The sequence below is a fragment of the Pollachius pollachius genome (assembly GCF_949987615.1).
Source record: "Pollachius pollachius genome assembly, chromosome: 9".
NCBI lineage: Eukaryota > Metazoa > Chordata > Actinopteri > Gadiformes > Gadidae > Pollachius > Pollachius pollachius.
The window spans coordinates 11,666,231-11,677,672 of record NC_136942.1 but is presented as its reverse complement, the minus strand read 5'-3'; the positions used below and the strand labels follow the sequence as shown (position 1 = coordinate 11,677,672).

Genomic DNA, 11,442 nt, shown 5'->3' with positions numbered 1-11,442 from the left:
CGCTTCCGACCTCTCCAAGATGGCGGCGCCGTAGACGTACTATCAGAAGGGTCCGTCAGTCTGTTCCTGGACCCGCCCTCCGTGAGGTAAACAGCACCCCCACGATGCATTTCGGAGTCGTTTCAAAGATGGACGCGCGGAACCTTCCCAAATGTAAACATTTTCGACCCGGCGACGCGTTTATAAAACATGTTTCACTCGGTCAGATTTGCATAGTTTAATTCAGTAAAACGACAACATGTTGACAAGGTTGACCTTTCACGGTGTCTATGGAAGCTCGTCGTGGGATGAGTCCGGGCCATAACTTACAGTAACGTTACATGTGATGTTTGGACTGTGTTGCCAGATTTGGCGATATTTCCCGCCCAATCTGGCCCAATCTGGCAACACTGTGTAGCCTCATATGACCGTTACATGTGATGAGGACTCTCATATGACCGTTACATGTGATGTGGACTCCTGTGCGACCGTTACATGTGATGTGTCGACTCATATGACCGTTACATGTGATGAGGACTCTCATATGACCGTTACATGTGATGTGGACTCCTGTGCGACCGTTACATGTGATGTGTCGACTCATATGACCGTTACATGTGATGAGGACTCTCATATGACCATTACATGTGATGTGGACTCCTGTGCGACCGTTACATGTGATGTGTTGACTCATATGACCGTTACATGTGATGTGGACTCTCATTTGACCGTTATTTGTTAGGTGGACTCTTGTATGACCGTTACATGTGATGTTGGACGTTCATGACCGTTACATGTGATGTGGACTCTCATATGACCGTTACATTTGTAATGGACTCATATGACGGTAACATGTGTCGTGTGACAGGGACTCCGGAGCAGACCCGGAGGCTCATCGTGTTTCGTGCACTGAACGACAAGCGCTTCACGCTCCACAAGGGAAGAGCAAAACATCTGTGGGGGTGAGAACGGGTTAGAACGGGTCAGAAGGGGTTAGAAGAACGGGTTTGATGTCTTAATGAACAACGTGTATGCACCTTGATACAAACCACATTGGGTAGGACTAGTCTTGTGTAGACCTGACTAGTCTAGTTAGGACTGGACTAGTCTAGTGTAGGATCTAACCAGTCTCCCCTGGGTTTGTAGGATCCTGATCAGAGACCTGGGGCTCGAGGGGAAGACGACACCGAAGCAGATTGCCAAGAAGTGGGAAAACTTAAAGATGAAGTATAAGGTGGGTTTTCAAAATTGACAGCATGATATTTTAAAGGTCTTATAACAGCAATATGTTTTAAAGGTCTTATCACAGCACAATGTTTTAAAGGTCTTATCACAGCACAATGTTTTAAAGGTATTATCACAGCACAATGTTTTAAAGGTCTTACCACAGCATTGTGTTTCCTCAAACATCAAAATGCTAATTGGATTGGAGTGGAGTTAAAGGTGTTCAGACTTTAGCTCCAAGGTCTGAATAGAGGTGAGCCCCATTATGGGTGACTTTGGGTGGTGTTGTTAACTGACAGAAGGGGGTGTGTTGATGGTACTGTGATAGAAGGTGGTGTTGTTGGTTCCAGCTGCTGAAGGCTGACCTCCCTGATGGCACGGGGCTCTGTTCCAAGGAGAGCTACTGGCGCTGGTTCGACCTGATGGACCGGGCCATGACTGGAAGCTTGGGGTAGAGGGAGGGGCCTGTCCTCGGCCCAGCCCCCCTGGCTGAGGGGGAGGGGTCTGTCACAAGCCCCGCCCCCCTGGTGGAGGGGGAGGGGTCTGTCTTGAGCTCTGTTTCCTTTGTGGAAGGAGAGGGGTCAGTCATAAGCCCCGTCCACCTGGCCAATGGAGAGGGGTCTTTCCTAAGCCCCACCCGCCTGGTCAAGGCAGAGTGCCCACAGTGGTCCGAGAGTGAGACAGGGGGGGAGGGGGGTGTGACAGTCAGACAGCTGGAGAGGGAGGAGCTGGACCAGGAGAGGGAGGAGCTGGACAGAGAAAGGGAGGAGCTGGACCGAGAGAGGGAGGAGCTGGACCGAGAGAGGGAGGTGCTGGACCGGGAGAGGGAGGAGTTGCGCAGTGAGGCAGTCGCCGTGGAGACGCAGCGTGCGGTGCTGGAGAAGGACACGGCCGGGGTAGACTGCGAGCACGGTGTTCTGGAGCGGGAGCGGGCGGTTCTGGAGCGGGAGCGGGCGGTTCTGGAGCGGGAGCGGGCGGTTCTGGAGCGGGACCGGGCGATTCTGGAGCGGGAGAGGAAGGAGCTGGCTGAGGGGCGGGGCCGAGGAGCATGGCATAAGGACAGGCTGCTCTGCCTCTGGGAGAGACTGATGTAGACACAAAGGAGCCCCGCTAACCGCTAGCGCCACAAGCTAGCTTTGTTGAAACAAGTTGGCCGACCAATGCTGTTGGATTGGGTCCGTTTCACCCTAACAATTGCCTAATCAGGTGTCCGAGTTTTACACAATGTTTTGTGTAAATATGTTTGGAGGATATGTATATATGACGTACATGTAACTACAATAAAACAAACTTAAGTAGGCATGTTTGTATCTCAGTGCAATAAAGTGGTGTCTAAGGATGATTTTTAAAGTCGTTTCCTTCTCCAACCGGCGTGGGCAGCAGCGGCACGTTAGTCCCGTTATTTAGGGACAGAAGAAGAGTCCTCCGCTCCGAAGGTATTCGCAAGGATCCCAGGGTTCAAACGTACAGTGGGTGGTCCTTTTCCATTCTACTAACCAATCACTGAGCTAGATGTACAGTAGGCGATGCTTCTGGCTTTGCAACCACTCGCTGATTAGTCGGTAGCTCAGAAGTCCCTCCCACTGTACGGGCGAACCCTTGGCTGCAGTAGCTGGCCGCTCTGATCGCACCCCGAACCCTCGTAGCGCAGCGGAGGAAACCGAACCGCTATTTATCGATCCGCCATTTATTACTGATCGTAAAACACTACTGGACAGCAGGTCTGAACTTCGTCTGGGGCGAACCTTTTGAGCCTTTGGGGCCCTCGGAAGTGGTGGCATGTCTGGCTTGTTGTTGTTTTTACCCTGATTAGCTAGATAGCTAGCCGTGTGTGCCTTGCGCTGCTGACGGGGTAACGCAGGTTCTCTTCCTCGGCACCGACAGCACTTCGTTGAGAACACTCCAGTCCTTCCGCTGGAGCGGTCTGACTCATGTGAACCGTCCCGGGCCTGGTCGCCCACCGCTGCCGGTCCCGGTCCCGGAGGTCTCTGGTCCCGATGGAGGCCAACATGACCCCGCTGTCCCATCTCCAGGAGAACTCGTACAAAAGTGAGGAGGCGACCTATGTGCTGCGTCATGCTGTGCGTGACGTGTGTGATGCTGTCCTCGTGGTGACTTGTGTGATGCTGTCCCCATGGTGACGTGTGACGTGTCTGATGCTGTCCCCATGGTGACGTGTGACGTATCTGATGCTGTCCCCATGGTGACGTGTGTGATGCTGTCTCCATTGTGACGTGTGACGTGTGTGATGCTGTCCCCATTGTGACGTGTGTGATGCTGTCCCTATGGTGACGTGTGTGATGATGTCTCCATGGTGACATGTGTGATGCTGTCCCCATTGTGACGTGTGTGATGCTGTCCCTATGGTGACGTGTGTGATGTCTCCATGGTGACGTGTGTGATGCTGTCCCCATGGTGACGTGTGTGATGATGTCTCCATGGTGACCAGTGACCGAGGAGGACGTCAAACGGCTGATTGAGTTCCGGGCGTCTAACGAGTCCCTGTTCACCGGGAAGAGGAACTCTGCAAAGATAGCATGGAAGTGAGTGATGTTCCCTGAAGGGCGGGGGGGGGGGGGGAGTCGGCTCACCGGGCCCCCCTCACATGGCTCTACTCTTCTGTCCTCAGCACCATCCTGAAGGGCCTGGGGCTGCAGGGGAAGCTCAGTGCCGACCAGATCGCCAAGAAATGGGACAACCTCCGCACCAAGTACAAGGTGAGAGACGGCCTACCATCACTACTGGAACAATCATCAGTATACAAATATGATGATGTGTGGAGTGATGATTATTTGGTTAGGATGTATAAATATGATATATAAAAGCACTGTTCCGTGGTCAGGACCTGGTTCTGATTGGTTGGTTGTGTCTCAGGACCTGAAGCAGCATTCTGAATGGCTGGTTGTGTTCCAGGACCTGAAGGAGCGTTCTGATTGGTTGGTTGTGTCTCAGGACCTAAAGCAGCCCTATCAGGGCCAGGAGGGCGGCTCCCAGGACTCGTGGCCCTGGTTCCACATCATGGACGACGCCATGCAGGGCCGCCTCTACAACAGCGCGCTGGTCCTTAGCCCCGCCCCCACGCCCCACACCCCGCACCAACTGGCCACGGGGGCGTCGGCCTCGCGCCACGGCAACCGTAACCCGGACAACGCAGACATCCTGGAGTTCCTGATCAAGACAGAGATGGAGGACTCGGGGGCGGGCGACGGCCCCCCAAGGCTGACCCCGCCCTGTGAGGGCTTGCCCATGGGCTGGAGGCGGCTGTCGGAGTGCACCTATAAGAGTAGGACCCTGAGCACACACAAAAAGAGAACAGGGGAGCGAGCAGCAGCACATTGGCCGGACAGTAGAGGGAACAGCCTCATCACATGGGCCAAACAGTAGAGGGAACAGCCTCATCTCATGGGCCAGACAGTAGAGGGAACAGCCTCATCACATGGGCCAAACAGTAGAGGGAACAGCCTCATCTCATGGGCCAGACAGTAGAGGGAACAGCCTCATCACATGGGCCAGACAGTAGAGGGAACAGCCTCATCACATTGGCCAGACAGTAGAGGGAACAGCCTCATCACATGGGCCAGACAGTAGAGGGAACAGCCTCATCACATGGGCCAGACAGTAGAGGGAACAGCCGCATCACATGGGCCAGACAGTAGAGGGAACAGCCTCATCACATGGGCCAGACAGTAGAGGGAACAGCCTCATCACATTGGCCAGACAATAGTGGGAACAGCCTCATCACATGGGCCAAACAGTAGAGGGAACAGCCTCATCACATGGGCCAGACAGTAGAGGGAACAGCCTCATCACATGGGCCAGACAGTAGAGGGAACAGCCTCATCACATGGGCCAGACAGTAGAGGGAACAGCCTCATCACATTGGCCAGACAATAGAGGGAACAGCCTCATCACATGGGCCAAACAGTAGAGGGAACAGCCTCATCACATGGGCCAGACAGTAGAGGGAACAGCCTCATCACATGGGCCAGACAGTAGAGGGAACAGCCTCATCACATGGGCCAGACAGCAGAGGGAACAGCTTCATCACATGGGCCAGACAGCGGAGGGAACAGCCTCAACACAGTCAGGTCTGTTTGTTATTGTCTTGCTCCGGGAGTCGGGTTTGGTTTTTGCAGGAGGAGAATGAAAGAGAGGGGAGATTGGTTGAGACAACAGACAGTGTAACGTACTGCAGCCTAATGGAGAGTCGGGGGGGGGGGTGAAGAAAAAAGGGAGATCTGATCAGGAAATAAGGTCCAGTTGGAAAGATCCAGAAGTTTTCCTTTACATGTGTGTGTGTGTGTGTGTCCCAGTGTCGGAGCAGGAGACGGAGAGCATGATCAAGCTGCGCTGCACCAACGAGTCGCTATTCACCGGCAGGAAGCACTCGGCCAAGCCGGCCTGGAGGTTGGTACTGCGGGCTGCGTACTTCCTGTATTGGATCACTTGGGGCTGGATGTTGTAGTCGTACTTCCTGCATGGGATCATCTGTGGAACAGGCAGTTGTAGTGGTTAGGGGGATGTGGGACTTCCTGTGGTTAGGTGTTTGACCCTAACCAAAAGGTTCTTGGTTCAATCCCCCATACCCTCAGTCTACCTGAAGGCCTCCTAGAGCCGGGGACCCCTGACCTCTACCTGCTCCTATGACCTGGCGCTTAATCTGAGAAGTCAGTCTGGATGAAAGCGAGAGGGGTCGGGGTCAAAGGTCATTCTGTAGGAGGAGGGAACCAACTGATTCAGAGTGAAATCAAGCTCCATCGCAGCAGAGGGGGTGGAGGAGGGCAGGAGAGATGGGCGGAGGTGTACGGTTGGCTTGAGGTAGAGAGGAGGTGGAGAAGGAAGGGAGAGTGGGGATGTGAGGGGGGAGGATGTGAGGAGGAGGGTGTGAGGAGGAGGGAGGTCCAGGGTACTATTGGTCCTGACAGCCTACAGTACTGCATGACATGAAGACATGATATACAGTGTTTCCTATGTCCTGGTTGAGTGCAGATGTGATATATACAGTGTTGAACATGTCCTGATTGTATAGGGGGCATTGTGTTGAACATGCACCATAGTGTCTAGTACAATGTGTTAAACAGTGGCTGTGTTCTCCAGGGCCATCCTGTTTGAGCTGGGCCTACAGGGCAAGGTCACCACAGACCAGCTGGCCAAGAAGTGGGACAACCTGAAGAGGAGATACAAGGTGAGACCAGTAGATGGTTACCAGAGGAGATACAAGCTGAGACCAGTAGCTAGATGTTACCAGAGGAGATACAAGGTTAGACCCGTAGCTAGATGTTACCAGAGGAGATACAAGGTGAAACCAGTAGATGGTTACCAGAGGACATACAAGGTGAGACTAGTATATGGTTACCAGAGGTGATACAAGTGGAGACCAGTGTATGGTTACCAGAGGAGATACAAGCTGAGACCAGTAGCAAGATGTTACCAGAGGAGATACAAGGTGAGACCAGTAGCTAGATGTTACCAGAGGAGATACAAGGTGAAACCAGTAGATGGTTACCAGAGGACATGCAAGGTGAGACTAGTATATGGTTACCAGAGGTGATACAAGTGGAGACCAGTGTATGGTTACCAGAGGAGATACAAGCTGAGACAAGTAGCAAGATGTTACCAGAGGAGATACAAGGTGAGACCAGTAGCTAGATGTTACCAGAGGAGATACAAGGTGAGACCAGTAGCTAGATGTTACCAGAGGAGATACAAGGTGAGACCAGCAGATGGTTACCAGAGGAGATACAAGGTGAGACCAGTAGATGGTTACCAGAGGTGATACAAGGTGAGACCAGTAGATGGTTACCAGAGGAGATACAAGCTGAGACAAGTAGATGGTTACCAAAGGAGATGCAAGCTGAGACCACTAGCTAGATGTTACCAGAAGAGATACAAGGTGAGATCAGTAGAACAGGACATAGTTACCTGAGGAGATACGAGGTGAAAGCTGAACACCAGTAGCTGCAGGATTTAGTCGCAGTCGTTACTTCTTAATTAAACTTCTTCTCGGCCTGATTCACCCAGCTGCCATATTGGTTCTAAACGCAATCTTAGGGGGAAACTGAATAGAGGGACTGAACTACAGGGCGACGCCTTCTTAGACTACAGGGCGACGCCCTCTTAGACCACAGGGTGACGCCCTCTTAGACTACATGGAGATGCCCTGCTGGGCTACAGGGCGACGCCCTCTTAGACTACAGGGTGACGCCAACTTAGACTACAGGGCGAGGCCCTGCTGAGCTCCAGGGGCGTGGCCAGCCCTCCTGACTCCGCCCTCTGTTCCCCCCCAGGAGCTGAAGTTCCCGGCGCGTGGCGTGGAGAGCAGCCCCGGCTCCTGGCCCTGGTTCTACCGCATGAGCGACGCCATGGAGGGGCGGTTCGCGGCGGCGGCGCCCGTGCTCACGCCGGTGGTGGAAGAGGGAGATGAGGACTGCGAGCCCGCCTCCCCCCCGCCGCTGCCACGCAAGCGGGCGCGGCGCGGCGCCGGGCGCAGCAGCATGTCGGAGTTCCTGACGGAGTCGGAGATGGACCTGCTGGTGGAGACGGAGGACAAGGGCGGAGCGGCAGCGCTGGGGGAGCTGCAGCGCCTGACGGAGCTCACCTACAAACGTACGCCGCCACCGCCACCTTCGCCGCCGCCACGCAGGGCACTGGCTAGGCCTGGAGCTAGCTGGAGGCCTGGAGCTAGTTTGTAGGTGAGCGCCTGACGGAGCTCACCTACAAATGTAGGCACACCGCAGCTAGCTGGAGGCTAGGCCCTGGAGCTAGCTGGAGGCTAGGCCTGGAGCTAGCTGGAGGCTAGGCCTGGAGCTAGCTGGAGGCTAGGCCTGGAGCTAGCTGGAGGCTAGGCTTGGAGCTAGTGGGAGGTCTGGCTGAGTTTAGAAAATCTGCAGTGTATCAACTGCGTCTGACTCTGTATGCTATAAGCAGCCTAGACATGAATAGAGAGTGGTTTGTTCCCTGTGATCCACTGGGCCAGAGCCCCAGGACGGGGCCCTGCTGTGTGGTGGACTACAGAGGGTCGACAGACAGGATGAGGATCAGGGTGACAGTCATGTGGCTCTGTTTCCTGGTGTCTGCAGTAACAGAAGAGGACACCAGGAGGCTGATAGAGCTGCGAGCCGCCAACGAGTCGCTCTTCACCGGGCGACGGAACACAGCCAAGCCAGCCTGGAGGTAAGGGTTAGCATCAGAGTTAGCCGCTACGCTAGCCTGGAGTTAAGGGACTGGGTTAGCATCAGGGTTCGCCGCTACGCTAGCCTGGAGGTAAGGGACAGGGTTAGCATCAGAGTTAGCCGCTTCGCTAGCCTGGAGGTAAATGACTTGGTCAGCATCAGAGTTAGCCGCTATGCTAGCCTGGAGGTAAGGGACTGGGTTAGCATCAGAGGTAGCCGCTACGCTAGCCTGGAGGTAAAGGACTGGGAAAGCAACAGAGTTAGCCGCTACGCTTGCATGGAGGTAAAGGACTGGGTTAGGGTGTGTTCCAGATGCCTCGTACACCACCCCCACGAGTTGTTCTTGTGACGTAATGTCCTAGCTTGTAGCACTTATAGTGTTTCCGTTTGTCTTTGTCATTGGCTAGTCATTGTTATTGTTAGGGGACCGACCATAAGGGGGCGCTACTCTGTGAAAGCCCGCAAGAGATCTGGGAGATTTCCCCCATTGCAACTCGTGCGGGTGGTGTACGTGGCATCTGGAACACACCATTAGCGTTAGAGTTAGCCGCCAGCCTGGGTTTAAGGGACAGGGTTAGCATCTGAGTAAGCCACTGCACTAGCCGGGAGCTAAAGTAGGTTAGCGTTACGGTTTAGCCTCAGCAGCCTGTCTGTGTCCAGGGGCATCGTGAAGGAGATGGGGCTCACAGGGAAGATCACCCCCGACCAAGTGGCCAAGAAGTGGGACAACCTGAAGACCAAGTTCAAGGTGAGCTCCTCCCCCTGCTGCTCCAGCACCCCCTACTTCCTGTCCGCCCATAACCACAAGCCTTCCTTCTTGTCTGTCTGTCTGTCTGTCTGTCTGTCTGTCTGTCTGTCTGTGTCTGTCGGTATGTGTGTGTCGGTGTGTCTCTGTGTGTGTGTGTGTAGGACCTGAAGTTCCCCCCGCGGGGGGCTGAGGGCCAGCTAAGCCCCTCCTCCTGGCCGTGGTACCAGATGATGAGTGAGGCCCTGGAGGGCCGGCTGCTAGGCCACGCCCCCCGTGTGGCGCCGCTTTGGGCCAGCGACGAGGACGTGTTCGGGGCGTCACCCGCCCAGGACCGCACCAGCATGTCGGAGCTTGACGAGGGGCCTGACGCCATGGACCCCGTCGCCATGGACGGTGTCGCCATGGACGCAGCCATCGCCATGGACAACGCGGTTGCCATGGAAGCGGCGGCCGAGGCGGACGGCAGCATTACGTACATTGACGCCAGCGGGGAGGAGTGTTCCACGCCCAGTGACTTCTCCTACAAGAGTGAGGAACCCATTGGAGGAGAGGCTCAACTAGTTGAGAACCTTTAACTAGAACCTAAACTAGTGGAGAACCTCAACTAGAATTTCAACTAGTGGAGAACCTCAACTAGAACCTCAACTAGCGGAGAACCTCAACTAGTGGAGAACCTCAACTAGTGGAGAACCTCAACGAGAACCTCAACTAGTGGAGAACCTTAACTAGTGGAGAACCTTAACTAGTGGAGAACATTAACTAGTGGAGAATCTTTAACTAGTGGAGAACCTCAACCAAAATCTCAACTAGTGGAGACAATAATTAGTATAATATTAATAATATTAACTGTGCGTGTGTGTGTGTGTGTGTTTTTAGTGTCTGAACAGGACACCAGGAGGCTCATTAAGCTGAGAGCCGCTAACGAGGTTCTCTTCACGGGGAAGAGGAACGCAGCCAAGGCCGCCTGGAAGTACGACCCCCTCCACTGCAGCCTTCACAATAAAAGCCCCCGTGGGGTTAGATGATTTGTTTCACGTTGGGTTCTTGTGCAGGGCCATCCTGAAGGAGCTGGGCCTGCTGGGGAAGGTCTCCACCTATCAGATGTCCAAAAAATGGGACAACCTGAAGAGGAGATACAAGGTAGCAGAATCATAACATCTTCATCATGACATCATCACCACCTCAAATCATCATGACATCATGACCACCGCCTCATATCATCATGACATCATTTCCACCTCATATCATCATTACTTTAGGCTGGTTAGCCAGTTAGCTTCACACCTTGACGCTGGTAGCTAGGTAGCTTCACACCTTGAGGCTGGTGGCCAGCTAGCTGGTTAGCTAGTTCTCTAGTCAGGGTTAACAGGCTTTTTGCTGCAGGACCTGAAGTACCCCCCCGTCGGCATGGAGACGGCGGCGGACGGCGCGGCGTCCTGGCCCTGGTTCCACCTGATGAACGACGCCATGGAGGGCCGTCTGGGGGACAGCGCCCCCCTCCTCACCCCCATCACCAACGACGACCAGCCCCCCGACCCCGCCCCCAGGGCGCGGCCTGTCCACCAGCCCCTCCCCTCCGACTACGACCCGTACCCCGAGGGGCCGGGGGGCGACAGCTGCGAGCGTGCCCTGGCGGAGCGGCTGGGGGGCCTGGAGAGGGAGTGGGAGATGGTGGAGCGGGAGAGGCTGGCGGTGGAGACGGAGCGGGCGGGGCTAGAGAGAGACCGGGCGGGGCTGGAGCGGGACCGGGGGGCGGTGGAGAGGGACCGGGCCGCCGTCCAGGCGGACAGGCAGTGGCTGGAGCGGGAGAGGGCCCTGATGGAGCAGGAGAGGGCGGCCCTGGACCGGGAGAGAGAGCTGCTGGACAACCAGAGGGCCCTGATCCTCAGCTCAGTGGGCCACTCGGGACACCTCAACCCCCTGGGCATGTAGCAGCCATGGGGACTGTAGCAGTCCTGGGGACTGTCTGACCCTGGGCGTGTAGACTGTCTAACCCTGGGCGTGTAGACTGTCTAACCCTGGAGGCGTAGACTGTCTAACCCTGGGCGTGTAGACTGTCTAAACCTGGAGGTGGAGACTGTCTAACCCTGGAGGTGTAGACTGTCTAACCCTGGAGGTGTAGACTGTCTAACCCTGGGCGTGTAGACTGTCTAACCCTGGAGTTGTAGACTGTCTAACCCTGGGCGTGTAGACTGTCTAACCCTGGGCGTGTAGACTGTCTTACCCTGGAGGTGGAGACTGTCTAACCCTGGGCGTGTAGACTGTCTAACCCTGGGCGTGTAGACTGTCTAAACCTGGAGGTGGAGACTGTCTAACCCT

General features: G+C 55.1%; 2 protein-coding genes across 2 annotated transcripts; both read left to right on the top strand.

The window, feature by feature from the left end:
• Positions 1-104: 104 nt before the first annotated feature.
• Positions 105-2,104, top strand: LOC307080183 (uncharacterized protein; the record flags this gene model as incomplete). Its single annotated transcript, XM_079742821.1, has 4 exons — positions 105-153; positions 848-941; positions 1,126-1,213; positions 1,554-2,104. 4 exons carry the CDS (start codon positions 105-107, stop codon positions 1,656-1,658), a joined length of 336 nt encoding a protein of 111 aa, XP_079598947.1. The 3' UTR covers positions 1,659-2,104.
• Positions 2,105-2,806: 702 nt separating this feature from the next.
• On the top strand, positions 2,807-11,055 carry LOC307080182 (uncharacterized protein; the record flags this gene model as incomplete). Its single annotated transcript, XM_079742820.1, has 13 exons — positions 2,807-3,252; positions 3,653-3,746; positions 3,833-3,920; positions 4,117-4,486; positions 5,517-5,610; positions 6,301-6,388; positions 7,491-7,809; positions 8,283-8,376; positions 9,036-9,123; positions 9,285-9,651; positions 10,000-10,093; positions 10,176-10,263; positions 10,507-11,055. The coding sequence occupies exons 1-13, from the start codon at positions 3,201-3,203 to the stop codon at positions 11,053-11,055; spliced, it is 2,385 nt and encodes a 794-aa protein (XP_079598946.1). The 5' UTR covers positions 2,807-3,200.
• Between the last annotated feature and the right edge of the window lie 387 nt (positions 11,056-11,442).